At 42.4% G+C, this 22,493-nt stretch overlaps 1 protein-coding gene across 2 annotated transcripts in view; it reads right to left on the bottom strand.

The window, feature by feature from the left end:
• Window positions 1-22,493, bottom strand: part of MYCBPAP (MYCBP associated protein) — a 118,040-nt gene that overhangs the window by 94,005 nt on the left and 1,542 nt on the right. For both annotated transcript variants that reach the window (XM_077251454.1, XM_077251453.1), the window contains exons 2-8: window positions 16,807-16,937; window positions 11,034-11,193; window positions 5,931-6,037; window positions 4,794-4,968; window positions 3,880-3,995; window positions 3,658-3,808; window positions 3,458-3,567 (exon numbers count right to left, since the gene is read on the bottom strand). In XM_077251454.1, the coding sequence (XP_077107569.1) occupies window positions 3,458-3,567; window positions 3,658-3,808; window positions 3,880-3,995; window positions 4,794-4,968; window positions 5,931-6,037; window positions 11,034-11,193; window positions 16,807-16,937 (950 nt within the window). The remainder of the gene's footprint in view (window positions 1-3,457; window positions 3,568-3,657; window positions 3,809-3,879; window positions 3,996-4,793; window positions 4,969-5,930; window positions 6,038-11,033; window positions 11,194-16,806; window positions 16,938-22,493) is intronic.

Raw genomic sequence — 22,493 nt, 5'->3', positions numbered from 1 at the left:
TACTCATATATCTGATAACCTTTTCGGAGGGGTGCTATCTTGCCTAGGGATCCACTCTGTACATTAGTCTTATTGGTCTGTCTATGATTTTCAGGTCATCAATCACTAACTAAGACAGTGACCTACTGTTACATCTATTAGAGGCTTCACTACTCATGACCTCTGAATAGTTAACTAAGCACACTCCAACTGTGCCCCGCTGTACCCCATAACTCTGCACTATCCAAAAAAATTTTTTTTCTTTGTTTCTCGAAAAACTTTTTTGAGGTAACTGTGGGGTACATGCTATTTAGTGTAATTATGCAGCAATGTCTGCAGTGGTTTTAGAATTTTTCTTTCACTTTTTCACTTTTTCACGTTTTTTGGTTAGTGTGACCTATTGGTCAATTTGTGTGTGTATGTCTGTGGGTACCTGGGTGTGGGTAGCAAGTAGGACCCTACTAGGGTGAGAAGGGACAGTCGACGGTGAGCGGGGGCGCCATATCGAATTCTAGGGTGCCAACCTCCGCTGGTAGGTAGGTTTAAGACACTTTAGGGCCACCTACAGGGACTGTGTCAGGCATATTTGCTAATTTCTCCCTATTTTTCTAGCCTACCCAACCCAGTTGGCTGATGTTGATTGCATACAATTGAGTTTTATTTATTGGAATTTTAGATAAGTTAATAGTAATAAAATATCGTTTTAAAGGATAGTACGTTTTTTCTGGTTATTCAATTTAATATATCCTTTCAATATTCTAGCTGGTTTTCTATACAATTTCAAGATACCTGGAGGTGCCTCGTTCATTTGCACAAACAATTATACCCAAGAACAAACAAGATGGGAATGTCCAGCCATCATACAGCTCAGGAAGGAGACGGGTTCTGTGTCCCAGAGATGAACGTGCTTTGGTCTGACATGTGCATATCAACCCAAAGACAAAAGCAAAAGACGTTGTGAAGATGATGGTGGAAGCTGGTAAGATTGTGTCAATATCCACAGTGAAACTAGTACTGTATCAGCATGGGCAGAAAGGCCATTTTGCCAGGAAGAAGCCATTACTCCAAAAGAAACATAAAAAAAGCCAGATTAATGTTTGCAAATGCACACATGAACAAAGACCTTAATTTGTGAAGACATATTCTGTGGTCTGCTGAAACTAAAATTGAACATTATGACCGAAATGACCATCATTATGTTTGTAGGAAAAAGGGAGAAGCTTGGAAGCCTAAGAACACCATACCAACTGTGAAACACGGAGGTGGCAGCATCATGCTGTGGGGTTGTTTTGCTGCAGGAGGGACTGGTGCACTTCACAAAATAGATGGCATCATGAGAAAAGAAGATTATGTGGCAATACTGAAGCAACATCTCAAGACATCAGCCAGGAAGTTAAAGCTTGGGCGGAAATGGGTTTTCTTCCGAAGCATACTGCCAAAATGGTAACAAAGTGGCTTATGGATAACAAAGTCAATGTTTTGGAGTGGCCATCACAAAGCCCTGATCTCAATCCTATTGAAAATGTTTGGGCAAAGCTGAAAAGGCAGATGCGAGCAAGGTGATCTACAAACCTGGCTCAGTTACACCAGTTTTCTCAGGAGGAATGGGCCCAAATTCCGACCAACTATTGTGAGAAGCTTGTGGAAGGATATCCCAAACGTTTGAACCAAGGCATTCAGTTTAAGGGCAATGGTACCAAATACTAATGAAATGTGTGTAAACTTTTGCATAGGCTCATTTTCTTTTTTCTAATTTTTAAATGTTAAAGATGAAAATATATTTTTTGCCTAAAATACAGATTTAATGTGTTATGTTTCATTTCAGGCCTTTTAGAGATCATTTCATCCTCGGCTCGTTCACACAAACAGTAGTTTTGACCAGGGGTGCCACTGTATGGGTATCAGACTGGTGTCCTGTAAAGAGCAATGCTTCTGTGCGTCCACGACCAAGGGCCACAACGTAGGTTTTCCACTGGATAACAGCAAACAGAGATCTTGAGAATAATCAGTAATTGATACAGAAAGTATATTAGAAAATTGTACAGTTATGTAAGAAGTAACTTTTATTTGCGATCTAGGAAAGTTGCTTGGAACCCCTCCATTTTTACCCCACCACCATAAAGGAGCAGCAGTTCAACATGTGTAATGCCTTTCTATACAAAGGCCCGATTCATCATTTGTGTATGGGATTAATCTGCAGATTAATAGAGTTCTGAACATGCTCGGCGCCCGCACTAAGAGCCCCGCTGGCTGGAGGAAACGTACTGAATCTCCCAAGTACACAGGTACAAATAGAATAATGAACTGGGTGTAAACAAAAAAGGCACAAAACTAGTAAAAAAAAATAAAAAACAGGCAGAAAAGGCAATGATAAACTGGTGCCAACGTCTTTGGGAGTGAAGGAGACTTTTACAATGAAATAAAAGCACAACAGCCACAGTATCGCGGACGCTGCTCGGCTGAGATCAGTCACCAGGCTGCCTGCTGCTTCTGTGCTCTGTTACCATTATGTCTTCATGCAAACAAAACAAAAATCAATATCCTTTTTAGTTATTTTTCAGAAATATGGGGAAAATAATACTATTCACCTCCCACTGAAACATATTGTATCCAGTGTGTCATGCTGCACAAAATCTGCCAAAGCTGCAGAGGAACGGCTTAGTCATTTTCAGGCATAATACACGCAGTGGGAAAGGCTTTTCTCGAAATTCTTCTAAATGGAGCAAAATTACAGCTAATCTTAAATTCCACTTTCAATCAGGACTTAATACTCTTCGTGAATCAGACATTATATTGTTAATTAAAAAAACATCTGCGACCGTGCTCGTAGGTGATTTTCTGAGTGTCTGGAAAAATATTATTTATAAGGAAAGGGTCCAAATTTATTGTTCCCATGCATCTAAAATAGGGCAACACTTCATCAACGCTGCAGACAATAACAGACCCTGGGAGTGGCAGTGGAGACTCAGCACCGGACCTGGGGAGGGTGAGAAAAGTAAATTTGCTTTTTTTTTTACTACCAATGGAGCTTATAGGGAAAAAAGTTCTCTGAAAGGGGGCAACCCCTTTAACTAGACCCATTTCCTTCCATAGTAACAAACTACAAACAAACCCCGTGCAGTCTGATCCTGCAGATTTACGGGCTTCCATTTGTCTCCTCATTTACATTTGGTAGTTTAGCAAGAAAAAGAGAAGAGATGGATGGCAGTCTGATTACAGGAGCACATTCTTACATTTATCTACATACACTTAGCGTAGCCAGGAAACATCAGACTACAGATGTTTCTCCGTAGTCTGTTACCATGGAAACAGTTGTATCCGCAATGCAATAGGCCAGATTTATTATTGCATTTGCACCTACATGGGGCTCACACTGACTACTCTGTTAATAACCAAGGATCATGACACCCAAAACAGGGATGGAGTGTATGCTGGAGCCAGCGCCAAGAGAGGAGTCCCACTTTCACTTTTCACTTACGGCTTTAGTGAAGTTCAGCTCCTCCATGACGGCCTTCAGTTCCTCCTTACGGTGCTGGAGATATAAGCTTTTATCCCATGTGCAGTGAAATGGGGGTCTTTCTGCAGAACCTAATGAGGGTCGGAATGACAAGCAATGTATATTTTAGCCCAGATACCAACAAACGGCACTCCATACATAAGATAACATGTCTAACTTACCGGTCTCCTGTTTGATGCTCCATGGTTTCCCTACGTGAGTGACAGGTGAGGGGTAACCTTGTTCGCACTGAGTAAGTGTTAATGCCAGGCCACTCAAATCATCTCCAATAAATTCAGGAATCTTCCAGAATTCACTTCCAATGTGCTGGCCCTGTATGGGAAAAAAAGGTTAAGCTTCCCGAATCAAGTCCCTCATCCCTCATCATTGTGCCCTGTACCCACCTTTCCATGCTCCAGAGGTGGGATATAGCGGTCTATTAAGTGTCTCTCCTCCTGAACTCTGCGGAAATCGTCACTGACATTCATTAGAAGTTGTTCACTAGGTTTGCAAAGATGACCTGCCGCAGGATAAAAAAAAAAAACATGTAAAAAGTAAGTGAGGCAATTGGAGAAAAGACGTATTAAAGGGACCGTTCACTACTCGGACAACCACTTCTGAATTCCTATGTTTGTCTCCAGTAAAATAATAAGACATATACTCACATCCAGTATCGGCGCTGTTCCAGCTGTGTCGGTGCTGTTCCAGCAGTTTCAGCACTACCTCTCCCGGGATCGTGTGACATTGTTATGTCACCAGATCACTACGGCCAATCAGCGCTGGCTTCACTCTCCTCTTCTATGAAAACGGCGCAGGCTCCGGACCGTAGGTGGGTATAGGAATTATTATTTTATTGGGGGGCAAAAATAGAGTTGCAGAAGGGATTGTCCATTTTAAAGGAGTTTCATAAAATCTCTGTTCCCTGGTTGCAGTTTGTTAAAAAAAAGCAGCTTTGAGTAACCACTGTTCCATTGTCTGCAGCCAATCAATAAGCTCAGTGGCTCGGCCCAAGTTGACAACACGAGCTGCTGAGCTCAGTTATAACAGACCCCGCGAGCAGCGGCAGAGACTCAGCATTGGACCCGGGGAGGGTGAGTGAAGCAATTTGATTTGATATTATATTAGGCAATAATAAAATCCCATAGAGGGCCTTCCTGTATAGAGGCGTTATAGAGGGGTTTGTATTAGTTTCCAGGAAACAATGGTGACATGCACCACACGAAATGAAGCTTGCCTGGCACACAACTAACAGTCTCAAGCATCGAGGCCCAAACTGACCAATCAGAGGTCAGCAACATACAATGTAGAGGATACTAACGGGATAACGCCTCGAGCTGCCTCTTCCTCAGATTCATGTGGTACCGCCAGTTATTCAGAGCGTTGTCCTCCTTCTGTGGATGTGTGAAAGCTTCTTTCTTCTGCTGGAGTTTCTTCTCTCCATCGCATGCTCCATGAATATCCAGCTGTGCGGCATCTGGTATAAGCTGAGCGACCTAATAACGGAGAGAGTCCAGGTAATAATCAAACTTACTTATATATTCTACACAACATATCCTAAGATATGAGCATTTGGAGGCCCTAAAAAAAGTTTTCTGTTTTCCACCATCCCTCTTCGAAGAGTTGCTATCTTCAGACTCACTTTAGAGAACCTTAGCTCTCAAACCTAAAGCTGACTCTATCAAATGAACATTTTAATTCTATTTTTTTTTTTCCTGCCAAAAGTCTGTGCTGATAATTCTATGATATTATTTTATAATGGATAGAGCTCCTGAGACAAGTGAAGAGTTAAAAGGGTTTCTTACAAAATCCCTATTTTCTCTGTTGCAGATCTAGCAGTTCTCTGAATGCTGAGCTCTGTATAACCCCGCCCACACCACTGATTGGCAGCTTTTTGTCTACTCTGTGCATAGACAGAAAGCTGCCAATCAGCGGTGGGGGCAGAGTTATACAGAGCTCATGAATATGGAGGACTGGCAGCAGATTTACTAGTCCCCTAGTAATAATCTCCAGCTGATAATACAGTGATTTTTTATCAAAACTACACTAAATAGACCAGTAAGTGACACATCCCTGGCATCAGGGTCTCTGTCTGTACAATATGCTGCTTTCTCTCAGTTTAGGTGGCAAAATCTTGGTGACAAAATTGTATTATTTTGCTTTAATGGCTAGACTGATTTGGAAATCAGAGCACAGATCACTAGAAAGATGTACGGTATTAGAAATTTTATATAAGATGTTATATGTTATGACATATCACTAGGCTAGGTCTTTGATTTATTTCCCTGAACCCTGTCAATCACAACAAGTGAAGGCACTTTGGTCCCCTTTAGCTTATTTCAGACTAATGGGGCTACCGGGCATCCGATATGTAGGGAACCCCAATACAGAAGATTCTGCCTGTTGAGGTAATGCATTTAATCTGAACATATTAGATTTACGGCCATAGAAAACTTGCCTGTACGTCTCCTCTCGCAGCGGCTTCTTGACTCAGCTCCTGTAAAGTCCCTAAAATGTTGTGCGGCAGGAGCTGCCCACGAGTGTCACACAAAGGGACCTCCACCCCTGAAAGGAAACATGGGTTCATTCTAGTATAAAAAGGAGATCTGGCAAATCATACTTCTAGTGTACAATTATAGATGTACAAATACTAAGTCACTGGGTGATGGATTTAATGGCGTGGTCTTTGCATTTGTGGTCAAGACGGCAACATTAAAGCATGACCTTCAGTCACTGATTGGTGAGGGTCCACATGCTCAGCCCCCATTCTTATTAGATATAAAGTTTCTGTGACAATAGATTATAATGTCAAAAAGAGAAAAAAAGGAGGATGGGCACCACAAAAAAATCACAAACAAGAGCCCAAATAATGACCACTACAAATTGTACAGAGTTGTGGGGTTCGCTTCTGCATACTGTACTGAAAACCCACCAACAGCTGATATTGATCACCAATCCACACCTTAGTCCTGGACAACCCATTTAAGGCAATCATGCAAACAACAATTACATAAAAATTATCTTTTGAGAAAAAGATATGTTAAATTCTAGGAAATATGTGGTTGCTGTTACTGCAGCCATGATGCCACCAGGCAGATATGGACATTGGATAAATACAGTGGTGTGAATAAGTGTTTGCCCCCTTCCTGATTTCCTATTATTTTGCACGTTTGTCACACTTAAGTGTTTCAGATCAACAAACTAATGTAAATATTAGACAAAGATAACACAAGTAATCACAAAATGCCGTTTTTAAGAGGTCACAAAAGACCCCACAACAACATCCAAATTACTGCAGGTGTCACTTTCTTCAGTTAAGGTCAGTGTTCATGACTCCGCCATAAGAAAGAGACTGGGCAAAAATGGCATGCATGGCAGAGTTCCAAGACGAAAACCACTGCTGAGTAATAAGCACATAAAGGCTCGTCTCAGTTTTGCCAGAACATCTTGATGATCGCCAAGACTTTTGGGAGAATACTCTGTGGACTAACGAGACAAAAGTTTAACTTTTTGCAAGGTGTTTGTCCCGTTACATCTGGTGGTGAAGTGACAGCATTTCACAAAAAGAACATCATACCAACAGTAAAATATGGTGGTGGTAGTGTGATGGTGTGGGGCTGTTTTGCTGCTTCAGGACTTTGAAGACTTGCTGCTGCCTGCCAAAAAATCCTGAAGGAGAACGTCTGGCCATATGTTCGTGACTTCATGCTGAAGTGCACTTGGGTTATGAAGCAGGATAATGATCCAAAACACACCAGCAAGTCTACCTCTGAATGGTTTAAGAAAAACAAAATTAAGACTTTGGAGTGACCTAGTGAAAGTCCTGACCTTAACCTGATTGAAACATCCTATCAAAATGGGATGCTTTGTTTTAAAAATTAAACAATTATTTTATTGAAACAAAATATAATATAATACAAACATACAGACACACAAGATTTTATGTGGTGATATAAAAGAAGGCATCACATGGCTAGATATGGCTACAAACATTCGTAGAAAAGCAGCAGTATATAAACCGGTGTTTATCCCAAATATTTCTCCAATTTTCTATAATCAGAAGAAGCTGACGAGAAACGTGCGATAAGGGGATTCAGAACGTAGCAGACCAACATTAAGCAGTGGTAATGATAGATAACTGACAGAGCACCTTGTTAATATTCACTCAATACCTGGTGAAGAGATGTTTTCATGATCCTTAAAATTTATATCTAGCACTTGCGCAGCAATACATATTGGATCTTTTCACAACTCTCCACAAATAGCAATGTGCTAGAAAAAATATTTGGGATACACAATATTGCATGAAGTTCTATCTATGCTGTCTGGAATAAAATCTATTTATATGAATGAAGTTGGCTTTCGTTTTCAGTTTTCACCACTAGGTGGCACTACAATGCTAATAATGTTATTGATACTGTACACTTGAAAGCCCTTTCTTCATATCACACCAGGAGTATTCCAGTTTTTATGCACTTGGCACTTTACTGAAGTATCCAATTAAATCACTTTTTGAGTACGGTATATTTGTACTCCATTTACATTTTTTCATTATTAAAGAATTTGATATTTAGTGACTTATTTGGATCTAGCCATGTGATGCCTTCTTTTACATCACCTCATAAAATCCTTTGTGTCTGTATGTTTGTATTATATTATATTTTGTTTCAATAAACTAATTTCATTTTTAAAACAAAGTCTTTTGATAGGATGTTTTGTTGACAATTTGGGGGATTTGTATTATATTGGCTGGGCCTACTTATCGGTTATTCTTAATCTGAATGAGATGCTGTGACAAGACCTTAAAAAGGCGGTTCATGCTGAGAAACCCTTCAGTGTGGCTGAATTACAACAATTCTGCAAAGATGAGTGGGCCAAAATTCCTCCAGAGCATCGTAAAAGACTCACTGCCAGTTATCACAAACGCATGATTGCAGTTGTTGCTGCTAAGGGTGGCCCAACCAGTTATTAGGTTTACTATCACTTTATCACACAGGGCCCTGTAGGTTTGGATTTCTTTTTCCCTTCTATATATATATATAATTGTCTAAGGGGTACTTCCGTCTGTCTGCAACTTCCGTAAAGGAAATCCTGCGTCGCTGAATGGTGGGGGCCGCGACCAATCAGCGACGGGCACAGTCCGGCCAAGAATTAGTCCCTCCCTATTTCCGTCCAGTCAGTGCCCGGCGCCCGCTCCATACTCCCCTCCAGTCAGCGCTGACACAGGGTTAATGCTAGCGGTAACGGACCGTGTTATGCCGCGGGTAACGCACTCCGTTAACCCTGCTATTAACCCTGTGTGACCACCTTTTTACTATTGATGCTGCCTGTGAAGCATCAATAGTAAAAAGATCTAATGTTAAAAATAATAAAAAAACAAAAAACCTGCTATTCTCACCTTCCGTCGTCTCGCGAGACCGCTAAGTCATCTGGGTAATTTCACAATGCATTGCTGGGAACGGAAGCAGCGCGCGCATCGGGACAGCTTCGCTGGATGCCGGCGGGTGAGTATATAACTATTTTTTATTTTAATTATTATTTTTTAACAGGGATATAGTGCCCACACTGCTATATACTACGTGGCTGTGTTAAAAACTGCGTGGCTGCTATATACTACGTGGCCAGTGTTATATACTGCATGGCTGCTATATACTACGTGGCTGTGTTATATACTGCATGAGCTGTGTTATATACTGCGTGGGCTGTTTTATATACTGCATGAGCTGTGCAATATACTACGTGGCTGTGTTATATACTACGTGGCTGTGTTATATACTGCGTGGCTGCTATATACTACGTGGCTGTGTTATATACTGCGTGGGCTGTTATATACTGCGTGGCTGCTATATACTACGTGGCTGTGTTATATACTGCGTGGGCTGTGTTATATACTGCGTGGGCTGTGTTATATACTGCGTGGGCTGTTATATACTACATGGCTGTGCAATATACTACGTGGCTGTGTTATATACTATGTGGGCTGTGTTATATATTACGTGGCTGCTATATACTACGTGGCCAGTGTTATATACTGCGTGAGCTGTGTTATATACTGCGTGGGCTGTGCTATATATTACGTGGCTGCTATATACTACGTGGCCAGTGTTATATACTGCGTGGGCTGTGTTATATACTGCGTGGGCTGTGCTATATATTACGTGGCTGCTATATACTACGTGGCCAGTGTTATATACTACGTGGGCTGTGTTATATACTGCATGGCCACTGTTATATACTGCGTGGCCTGTATTATATACTGCGTGGCCTGTATTATATACTGCGTGGCCTGTGTTATATACTGCGTGGGCTGTGTTATATACTGCGTGGGCTGTGTTATATACTGCATGAGCTATGCAATATACTACGTGGCTGTGTTATATACTACGTGGCTGTGTTATATACTGCGTGGCTGCTATATACTATGTGGCTGTGTTATATACTGCGTGGGCTGTTATATACTGCGTGGTTGCTATATACTACGTGGCTGTGTTATATACTGCGTGGGCTGTGTTATATACTGCGTGGGTTGTGTTATATACTGCGTGGGCTGTGTCATATACTGCATGGCCTGTGTTATATACTGCGTGGTCTGTGTTATATACTGCGTGGGCTGTGCTATATACTGCGTGGGCTGTGTTATATACTGCGTGGGCTGTTCTATATACTGCGTGGCCACTGTTATATACTACGTGGGCTCTGCTATATATTACGTGGGCCGTGTTATATACTACGTGGGCAGTGTTATATACTGCGTGGGCTGTGCTATATATTACGTGGGCTGTTATATACTACGTGGCTGTGTTATATACTGCGTGTCCGCTATATACTACATGGCTCCTATATACTACGTGGCCTGTGCTATATACTATGTGGCTGCTATATACATACATACATACATATATACATACATACATATTCTAGAATACCCGATGCGTTAGAATCGGGCCACCATCTAGTAATTTATAAACTGCATTTTGTATTTATTTGTATTATCTTTGTCTAATATTTTAATTTGTTTGGTGATCTGAAACATTTCAGTGTGACAAACAAGCAGAAGAATAGGAAACCAGGAAGGGGGCAAACACTTTTACACACAACAGTAAATTAAGTAATAATTAAAAAGTAGATTGAGCAAAAAGATTGGCAGGACACTGATTCAATGACCATGTCCGTAGTACGTTGCCACAGGATCAGCACCCTGCGGGCTTCCTCCTACCTGCTGGCATCCCTAGCGCCTCTTCTGATTAATAGGCACTAAGTTGTGGCGGCGCGATGCACACATGACATCACGATGGGGTCAACTGATCAGAAGAGACTTCGAAGATGTCAGCAGATAGGAGGAGGTTTGTGGGGCTCCTGCCGGCGGCTATGGACTACCAACAATGCCAATGGTCCAGGGTCCTGGTAATCTTTTAGCTCTACTCTTATTCTAATATTACAGTCTACCCCAATGTAAAAAGCTAAGCAATGTGACAACAAAGAAATAATAAGCGCGATGCAGAAGAATGGTCGATATATTTTCTCGTGACTGTCAGCAGTACATAGACTGGCTGCTGCATACCAGAAAAATCTTGGCCCTTGCTTGCAGACCCTGGTGGCACTGGACGAGCAACAAGCAGTCGTCTCTTTCTACTTTGCTCCGAGTCATGAGGCTTCCGAATTAGGACCTGTTTTCTTACAGGAGCTTTCTGTTCTTCTTTGGGGCGTCGCGGAGGGTGAAGCTATGAGACAGAAATGATCATTGTGATATCATCTGTTAGTCTGACAAAAGAAATATTTGTCTCTTGAAATTTTCAGATACACCAGGCTTATTAACCCGGAGATTTTCCATTTTTGCACTTTCATTTTTTTTCCTCCCTTTCTTCCAAGAGCCATAACATACGATGATTTTTTTTGTAGCTTTGAATTCTGTCATTCATTGTAAAATACAATGAACTGAAAAATATGAAAAAAAAAACCACAATTTCACCATTGTTTTTTTTGGGGGGGTTGTTTTTACAGCATTCACTGTGCAGTAAAAATAACGTGGCAATATGATTCCAAAGCTCAGAACAATTGCAGCAATTTTTCGTGATCTGGGGCTGGGTGAGGGCTTATTTTTTCCGCGACGAGCTGATGTTTTTATTGATACCATTTTGTGGTAGGTACGATATTTTTATGGCCCGTTGATGCATTTTATTGCAACGTTTTGATTTATTTCTGAAAGCAGAAATATCAAATGTGTGCATTTTTTTTTTTTATTTGAATGGGGCAAAGGGGGGTGATTTGAACTTTTATATTGAAAAAAAATAATACAATTTTTTACACCACTCTTTACTTGTGTTAATAGTCTCCTTAGGAAGCTGCGATCTGGTCACTCGTGCTACACATGGTTTCAGCCCGGCTAAGTATAGCAGAAATGATCATCTGCTGGGCAGCGCTCATAGCAGATCGGCAGTGACAAGCATGGGGGTCTCATGCAGACACCCAGTTGCCGTGCCATCCCATCTGCGCCATGTAGTCACGAGACGGGGTGGCGACGGGCAAGGTTTGAGATCCAGCGTGCTCATGTTGAATACTGCTGTCAGAGACTAACAGTGGCATTTAACATGTTAACAGCCGTGGGTGGATCGCGATGAGAAGATGTGGGCTCAGTGCCGGAGCCATCACCCCAGACATCCTGTGCACAAATGTCTCATTTTAACATCTTTTAAATGTTTCAGCAAAAGAAGAACACGAGCAGTTAATGGTCAAATTGACATTTTATTAAGGGCCATAAATTACCCAAGTGATATATATAAAATCATTTAAAAAGGGAAGAAAGGCAGTACAATAAGGTGGGTCATATCAGGTGACAATAAACAAACAAAAAAATTAATGTACAACTATACACAGCCAAACGGACAATACAATTAGTGTATTATCACATATATACGGTAGGTTTTATATAGATCACTTTGGTACTTTATAGCCCATAATAACATTTCGATTTGAGCATTAACTCCTTGTGTTCTCCTTTTGCTGACATATTAGAGTTTCTTCATGCTGTTTGTATGCATGTGACATATTGCTAGGTGGCTTTTCTTTGCACAATGTCTTTTCTGGATCATTTATATCTAATAATCTTTGAAATGTTGTGCTCTCGTCTCAGTCCTTCATTTGTAAACGTCCCTGATGAAGGAGCCTCTGTGCTTCAAAAGCTTGCCAATACAATGTTTCTGGTTAGCCAGTAAAAGCATCACTCAGTCTAAGGGCTTGCTCACACGAGCGTATGCATCGGACGAGTGCTATCAGATGTTTTGTCGGATAGCACCCGGACCAATGATATACTATGGGGCAGTGCTGATCACCTTTTTTTTTTTTTTTTTCTCTTGCTGATATCACAGCATGATGCGGATGCATCTGATGATCAGATCACACGCACCCATACAAGTTTATAAGTATGTGTAAAGCATCGGACTGCACTCGGATGTCATCCAAGGGCAGTCTGATTTCCACACACTCACACAATGGAGAAGATGGAGAAATTTTGTTCTCCATCTTTTCCTCACCTGTGCTACGATTCTCTCATCTGAAAGAATCAGATCACATTAAACTGATTATCGAATCAAATTGTGATCCGAGTTTGATTGTTGTGTCATTAACATATTTGATCCATTTGAGCTAATAAAAATCAGTAACTAGGTTTGGATGCTTTGTCCATTTTCCAAACCAGGAGTGCTTCCCGCCACAAAGCCGAGTCATTACTGTGACCAGGTTTAGTAAGTTTCTTTCGTCATCCCTTTTATTTTCTGTAACGGTATATATCGTATTGTTTTGTTTCTTTTAGTAACATTTTTGTATATTTTTATACACACCGCCTACCTTTCTGGATTAAATATAAAACTGAATAGCTCTGTTCCTCTTGCTCTGTAAGCCGCACCCTGAAGCCAAACGTATGCTACCTGTAAAGGTTGTCCAATCAATCTATATAAATGACTGGTGGCGGCAGCTATTGGTTCTTTTGTTAGCAGTGACCGTACCGGGGTATACAGATATATCCCATGTGCTGGAATCTGAAATGTATACACCATATGCTCTCTGTTAGTTCCCCAATAACCGGCATAATTGCATAATTGTCCTGACAATTGGAGGCAGCAGACTTGCATTCACTTGATGAATGGTGGCAGTGGTGGGATCTCTCCGATGACATCTGTGACAAAGTGATAACAGCGATGGGGCTTGATCCTCCCCCCCACTCTTCGGCTGTGTATCCTTGACAGGGTGTTTTCCCTTCATCATTGCAAAGCAGGAGGACTGGTTTGGCTGGGAGAGAAGCCTCTGCCAAGAGATGTTAGGGTGTCAGGACATCAGTGCACCAGAATTTGCTATGTATAGGGCTATGTAGCCAGAGACTGGTCCCAATGAAGTGCTGACCCCTGGGAAGAAGTCATGCTCTGGTCAACACGATGAGAAACCTGAAGTCCTGGCATTCATTGGATGTTACTTTGACACATATTACCTATCAGACCAAGAACACCCCTTCATGGCAGAAGTCACCAGGATAATGACACACTGTGAAAATAGGACAGAGATAATATGAGAAACGTGACAAAAAGTTCAAGGTGGTGACTTGGTCTCATATTTCCACAGATCTCAACACTATCGATCATCTGCGTGAAATGCTGGTGGAAAAATGAGTTTATGGGGTGGGTGTAACTACAGCTTAGCCATCTTTTCCAACACATAGCTGCCATAGGACCCAACAAGTAATGGAGCCCATTCCTACTTATAGACATAGGGCGCAGTTAGTGATGACTATGGCAGACAGTGTATTACTCTTTGCATTACCCTTGTGAAGACATATTACAGAGGGCTCCTTCTATGCAGTATATGTCCGGTTTCCTTGACTATGTACCTGCAATCGGCCATTGCTACCAGTCCGCTATCACTCGGCACTGGTGGTATCTTGGCACATGGACGTCACAGAAAGCAAACACTCAAATACTATTTTTAAAAACGCTTATGTATAATAAAAGTGTTTGAGGAACCATTTTCAATCTGTGGAGGAAATGACGGCACAAATGGGGTCTGGGCTCCTTAAGAGGAAGCTGTGGCTATATCTAAAATACAGTGTTAATTACAGAATAATGCAACAATTACACCATACCGTGTAGACCAACACATTTCTGGAAAAGATTTGTAAATAATCAAATACATTTATGTCTATCAGAATAATTACTGATTACATCATGAGATAATACCAATATTTCACCATACGAAAAGGTACAAGATACCCAAAAAAAATGTGACAAAGGTAAAACAGCCATAATGAGTCCAGAGGCTGTGCATTATCGGATTGTTGGCCATGTAATGCTGCCCTTCTCCTGAAGCAGGCGCTGGCTACAAATTAACCCTTGGTGATAACAGCAAAGCAGATTCAGAAGCCCAACTTTACTTTCAGAAGGGGGTGACACAGAAAAACTATCCCTTTAAAGGGAATCTGTCAGCAGTTTTTTGCCATGTAATCTAGCAGCGGAATGAGGTAGTGACAGATACCCTGATTTCAGTGATGTATCACTTAGTTTGCTGGGTGCAGAAGTTATGGTAAAGTCACAGTTTTCTCTGCTGCAGATCTAGCAGAGATCACTTGTGGAGCTGTGTATAACCTGCCCACATCACAGCTTTCTGTGTACATTGTGTAGTGACAGACAGCTGCTAATCAGTGCTGGTGGCGTGGTGAGACTAGGATGCACGAGGCCAGTTGTCCTCCTCCTGCTGATAAAACACTGATTGTATTAAAACAGGAAAACACAGCCCAGTAAGTCATACACTGCTGGATTCAGGATCTCTGCTCCTCGTACTCTCAGATTACATAGCAAAAACCCACAGGCTTTTCTTCTTTCTCAATAGAATAAAACAAATGTTGCACACTCAACGTGTGTACGTGGCCTAAGAACTATTCACACACCCCTTTTTCAGGGTCAGTTTTCATGGCTGCCAATTTAGAATCCATATGACTTTTTGATCTCCTTTGATTCCACTACTTTCCAGGGGTGACATGACCATTAAACAGTGATTCTTCCATTTTGATTTTCTAATTTCCACTTCGGCGTTCACTGTGTGGCATAAATATTTTTATATTCTATTAGTTCAGATAATTACTTACATTTTGGGAAAAATTGGGTGATTTCAACTTTTATATATTAACATAGTTACATAGTTATTAAGGTTGAAGGAAGACTTTAAGTCCATCTAGTTCAATCCATAGCCTAACCTAACATGCCGTAACATGTTGATCCAGAGGAAGGCAAAAAAAAACCAGGTGGCAAAGAGTAAGCTCCACATTGGGGAAAAAAATTCCTTCCCGACTCCACATACGGCAATCAGACTAGTTCCCTGGATCAACGCCCTATCAAGGAATCTAATATATATACCCTGTAACATTATACTTTTCAAGAAAGGCATCCAGTCCCCTCTTAAATTTAAGTAATGAATCACTCATTACAACATCATACGGCAGAGAGTTCCATAGTATCACTGCTCTTACAGTAAAGAATCCGCGTCTGTTGTTATGCTTAAACCTTCTTTCCTCCAGACGTAGAGGATGCCCCCTTGTCCCTGTCTCAGGTCTATGATTAAAAAGATCAGCAGAAAGGTCTTTGTACTGTCCCCTCATATATTTATACATTAAAATAAGATCACCCCTTAGCCTTCGTTTTTCCAAACTAAATAGCCCCAAGTGTAATAACCTATCTTGGTATGGCAGACCCTCCAGTCTCCAGTGAGTTTGTCATCCACCCATACACCCAGGTCTTTTTCATTGACGGTTTTGCCCAGAGTTTTAGAATTAAGCACATAGTTATACATCTTATTACTTCTACCCAAGTGCATGACCTTACATTTATCCCCATTAAAGCTCATTTGCCATTTATCAGCCCAAGCTTCTAGTTTACATTAATCATCCTGTAATATAAAATTGTCCTCCACTATATTGATTACCCTGCAGAGTTTAGTGTGATTTTTTTTTACATTTTTTTTTATTAGTTCTTTTAGGGGACGTAGTAGTATTGTAGCTTTTTGTACAATTACTGGTCTCTGATGACACATACATGTACTAACATGGCACACATGGGGCCCCCACTTGCCATTACATCCCATCCATAACCCTTATTTCAATCAATGGGAATAACCAACCTGCCCCATCCCAAACCTCTTAAATGCCGCAGTCATTAATGTCAGTGGCATCTAAGAGGTTAAGCTTATGCAATTGGTGCTAGCTATGTATACAAACACATTTTCACCGGTGAATCCATACAACTATGCCCCCAAAGGGTCTTTTTGTGAATGTAACTTTGTCCATAAGTGAACGCTACCTTCTCCAGATCCTCGGGTTTTATAGCCAGAGCCTGGATTTCCTCAGCTTTCAGTCCGACGCTTGTGGCCGGCTCCGTCTGTTCTGGTACAGGCGAGGTGGACTGCTCAAACCCCTTCAGCTTTTTCTTCTCTGTAACATAATAAATCTATATAAACCAGAGCTCATCCAAAGAATACAATCTGAAGACACTGTGTTCTCCGAACTATTTACAGACTAAATTAATGGGGATGTCCACTTTCAAAAAATCTTTTTCACTGGGTGCAGTTTTTTTTGTTTTGTTTTTTATAACAAAGTGCATTGCTCTTTCTTTGGATTTTCAAATAAGATGTCATCATCCTGAAACAAAGCATCATCATTGACACCAGTTTCAGAGGGTGGACTAGTGCTTTCTCTACTGAGCTTGAGTTGGTTGTCAATTCCAATGTATGCAGTATTGTGCAATATTTTTAATGCAGTGACAGTGTGCTTCTTCACAGGCTCTGATCAGAAGTGATAACTCGGCAACAGAGTGCACTGTCAGTGTGCATTGTATAGAGACTGCACAGATTACAATACACAAATTTGTGAAACCAAACGTAAGTGATCATTCTGACGTCCATGCAAATCGGTCTGAGCACGCACAGACTGCAATGCACGGAATAGCTTCGGCTCTCCCAACCTAAGTGTGACAGCCTCATAGAAATATATGAAGCTGTGGTGCTACCTGGGAGACCCGTGGACAGTACTTGCATTGCAGTCTGTGCTAGGACTGATTTGCAGGGACATCTGAATGAGCCCTAAGGCCTTTTTCACACATCAGGGTATCCAGTACATGTGGTAACGGTTTTCACACGTACCCTAGGCACTTATACACATAGACCCATTCAAGCGAATGGCTCTGTGCACATGTCAGTGTCTTTCCATGGACCGTGGGCAAAACAAGCTGTTATGTCCATTTTTTAAAAGCAGCACAGGCTGCCATCAGTGTGACACGTACCGGCGCCTGGGAAGCAGCGGTACAGTTCCCCAGCACCGGGTGCTGAAGACGGCTCTCATCACTCTCTCTTGCTCTGCCAGCATTCAGCAGGAGCAGAGGAGAATGATAAGAGTTATATTCAGGCGATAACAGTGAGAGCAGGCGGCAGCTGATGGGACTACTACTGTAATCAGCTTACACCTACTGCTGCTAATAACAGTAAGAGCACGCACTGGTTGATGAATTTCTCACGGTGATCTGCGGTGAACTCAGTGACTTTTGCCTACGGTGCTGAGGTCACTGCAGTTCAGCCCAGCGGAGCCTCATTGACCGGAGGTAACCTTAATTACGTCACCGCCGGTCACTGACGCTGTGCTCGCAGCAGCTCATTCACCAGTAGTTTTCAGCCGGGGCGGTCGCATCTTGGCACCGTCCAGATTGAAAACTAATTATCTCCCAGACATGGATTAAGGCGTGGGACAGAATGATGGACAGGTATGGTATATTGTTGTTTTTTTTATTTTAGTTTTCTTACAGGAGATTGAGGGCTTCGGTGGAATTAAGCGTTAGGTAAGTATAACTGTGTTATTTTAAAATAAAAAAAAAGTTAAGCTGCGTTATGTTTTATTTCTAATAAAAGACTTTATTCTGGCTGTGTCTGTATTTACCATGTAACTATAGGATTACTAATGAATATGTGTCTTATAGATGCTTCTCCATTACTAAGCCTTGGGCTTCATGTCACCTGACAATACAAAGGTGACATCAACCCCACAAATATTAACCCCACTTACCACCGCTACAGGGCAAGTGGGGAGAGCCGGGCAAAGCGCCAGAATTGGCGCATCTAATAGATGTGCCTTTTCTGGGCAGCTATTTTTAGGCTGGGGGGGTCAATATCCATGGCCCCTTAGCATCCCGAGAATACTAGCCTCCAGTTGTGAGCTTTAGCTTGGCTGGTTGTCAAAAATAGGAGATCCCCACCAGGGCCGGCGTTTGGCACAGGCAGACGCCTGGGGTCCCCACCTAGAAAGGGGGCCCCTACCTCTGCAGCCCCTGTATGAAGTGCCCAGAGGGTGTACAGCAGTGGCATCTCTCCCAAACCCCCCTGGAGACCCCCTCACTGCTGTTATTTACTCATGTGGTCCTGGAGCTCTGTGCTGTTTGCTGTAGGATCAGGTTTCACAGTCACATACAGCAGGGAGCAGCATAGGCTCTGACCAGTCACTAAATCACTGCTGGTAATCTGACAGGGCGACCTCCTGTCACTACTGTCTGGATGACACAAGACAGGGATATTGTCTGCTGAATCAGGGCATTTATTACATAGAAATAAATGAATTCCCACGTGAAACAATAAGGGTAAACCATACACATATAGTACAGGTGTGCATAGGAATCAGCGTTTTTGGTGCATTTTTTTTTTTGCAGCCAAAGCCTGCTCTCTTTGCAGTAAAAACACTGCTTTCAAAGCACCCATTTTTTAGAGTATGTGCAGAGGATCCGGAAATGGCAGCCCCTTTGGATGCAGCGGACATGTGCGGTGTCCAAAGTGCGGCCATGTTTTGAACACAGGTGATTCCGCGTGTGTTCATGGATCTGTGCGGAATCCCTGCGTCCTATACATTGCAGGGGTGAGATTTCTCTTGTGGAGACTCGCGTCTACGCCAGATAAATTGGCATGCTGCAGCCTGGACAGACGCGCCACATGTCCGTCTCCGCAGGTGAGCTGCGGGTGATAGTGCACGCATAGCAGAGATGGAATTTCTTGAAATCCGATCCACTATACTGTAATATGTGGCCGCTGCGGGTTGGACACTGCACAAGTACCACAGCCGACCCGCAGCGTTTACTGATTATGGGCACACACCCTTAGAACTTTTGCTGTTTGTTTTTTACAGTATGCATTTTGTCTACAGTACATGTTTAATAAAGTTAGTGTTATTCACAAAAAATGCAGCAAAAACAACGTTGCAACATTTGCAGCATTTTTTAAACTTTTACATTGCTTTCTACAGGTGAAAAACATTGCTGAAAGAAGCGACACGCCGCAGATTTAAAAAACGCTGCAGTTGTGAAATTCAGTCAGGAGAAAATAAAAGGGTGCGCAGGAGATTTCTGAAAATCTCAGTTTTTGCTTGTGCTGTAAAATGCTGTAAACTTCTTATTTGCAGAAGAAAAAGCTGCAAAAATTCTGCATATGAACATGGCGAAAAGCTGCTTTTCAAAGTGCCAGCAAAACATAGGAGATTTCCGAAATCTCCTGCAGGCGCTTGTTTGTTTTCTGACTGGCTTTCAGAACTGTAGTGCTTTTTAAATCCCCTCAGTTTTACCGGCAGATTTACCGCAGATTTATCATGGAATTACCGTGGTTTTTGTGCGGTTTTCAACAGCGGTTTTACACCTGCGGATTCCTATTATGGAGCAAGTGTAAAACGCTGCAGAATCCGCACAAAGAATTGACATGCTGCAGAAAATACAACGCAGCGTTTCCGCGCGGTATTTTCCGCAGCATGTGCACTGCGGATTTTGTTTTCCATACGTTTACATGGTACTGTACAACGCATGGAAAACTGCTGCAGATCCGCAGCAAAATCCGCAGCGTGTGCACATAGCCTGAGAAACACGTCACCACTTCTGTATTTCTCACCCTCCTGGTTTTGGCTAACATATGCTGATTTGAAATACTGACCAAACATCCTCACTCCAAAAAAAAGCTGAAAAAAATGTGAAGAACACCACAAAACCAGCTGAAAACAGGGGTTTTGAACTCAACATTTTTACTGCTAATAGAAAAGGTTTTGGCTACTGAAAAAAAAATGCTGCATGTGAACATAGTCTTAAGGTACCTTCACACTAAACGATCGCTGCAGCGTGCTGTGTGGTCGCTGGAGAGCTGTCACACAGACAGCTCTCCAGCGACCAACGATGCCGAAGTCCCCGGGTAACCAGGGTAAACATCGGGTTACTAAGCGCAGGGCCGTGCTTAGTAACCCGATGTTTACCCTGGTTACCATTGTAAATGTAAAAAAACAAACAGTACATACTCACCTTCTGCGGTCTGTCACACGTCCCTCGCCGTCTGCTTCCCGCACTGACTGTGATTGCCGGCCGTAAGGCACAGCACAGCGGTGACGTCACTGCTGTGCTCTGCTTTTACTTTACGGCCGGCACTCACAGTCAGTGCGGGAAGCAGACGGCGAGGGACGTGTGACAGACAGCAGAAGGTGAGTATGTACTGTTTGTTTTTTTTACATTTACAATGGTAACCAGGGTAAACATCGGGTTACTAAGCGCGGCCCTGCGCTTAGTAACCCGATGTTTACCCTGGGTACCATTGTAAAACATCGCTGGCATCGTTGCTTTTCCTGTCAAACACGACGATACACGCCGATCTGACGACCAAATAAAGTTCTGAACTTTCAGCAACGACCAGCGATATCACAGCAGGATCCAGATCGCTGCTGCGTGTCACACTCAACGATATCGCTATCCAGGACGCTGCAACGTCACGGATCGCTATCGTTATCGTTGCAAAGTCGTTTAGTGTGAAGGTACCTTTAGTCTCAAACGCTATGTCTATCTGTGGTGTTACATAGGACTGCAGGTGACATCCACTACATTATCTGTTCTCAGAGAGTTAGCACTGTTTTATCTGAAGAGTTAGGCTGCAGTCACACTAGCAGTATTTGGTCAGTAATTTACCTCAGTATCTGTAAGCCAAGACCAAGAGTGGGTGATAAATGCAGAAGGGGTGCATATGTTTCTATTGTACTTTTCCTTTGATTGCTCCACTCCTGGTTTTGGCTTACACATACTGAGGTAAAATACTGACCAAATACTGCTAGTGTGACGGCAGCCTTAAAAAAAAAAAAAATTAAGAGGGGGTTGGGGGCAACTCTGTCTTGTGCCCCCAATCTTTTCTGACCCTAGCAACGCCCCTGCGTACAGCTAATAGTGGCAGACCCGTTGGCCGATATAAGGCCCCTAAATATGAGGGCCACAGTGCAATGTTATCATTTGGGGCCCCACTTTAACATTTTTGCCTAGGGCCCCACTCTGTCTAAAACCGGCCCTGATCCCCACGCCGTTTTCAAATATTTATTTAAATACTTAAAAAATACAACGTGTGGACCCCTCTATTCTTGATAACCAGCCTAGCTGAAGCTGACAGCTGAGGGTTGCAGGCCGCAGCAGTCAGTTTTGCCGTGCAGGGTATCAAAATACAAGGGAGCCAATGCTGTTTTTTTATTTATTTATAGTGCAGGCGGTGGGTGATGAATACTGTTATTAGCGGCAGCAGGTGTAGGCTGATGGAAGTAATACTCCCATCAGCCATCGCCTGCTCTCACTTGAATATAACTCATCATTCTCCGCTGATCGCCGGCAGAGCAGGGGAGAATAATGAGAGCCGTCTTCAGCATCCGGCACCGGGGAAAAGCACTAACTGTAGCGCTGCTTCCCAGATGCTGGTACGTGTGGTACTGATGTGGCACACGGTTGCCACAAGAATTACACACACTGACATCTCTGGTACTGGAAATATCAAGACGTGTGAAAAGGGCCTAACACACAGTTCAACAAATCCCACTGGAGGAGGGAGGGCCCTGCTCACAAGAGCTTACAATCTATGAGGAAATAGAGATGACACAAAACGTAAGAAAGTGCTCGTACTGTACGGCCCAGCCATCAGTATAATAAATAAGGGTGTTCGTTGAAGCAGCAAGAAC

This window comes from Ranitomeya variabilis, chromosome 4 (genome assembly GCF_051348905.1).
Source record: "Ranitomeya variabilis isolate aRanVar5 chromosome 4, aRanVar5.hap1, whole genome shotgun sequence".
In the NCBI taxonomy this organism is placed as follows: Eukaryota; Metazoa; Chordata; class Amphibia; order Anura; family Dendrobatidae; genus Ranitomeya; species Ranitomeya variabilis.
The sequence above is the reverse complement of the archived record's forward strand: the minus strand, read 5'-3'. Positions and strand labels throughout refer to the sequence as shown.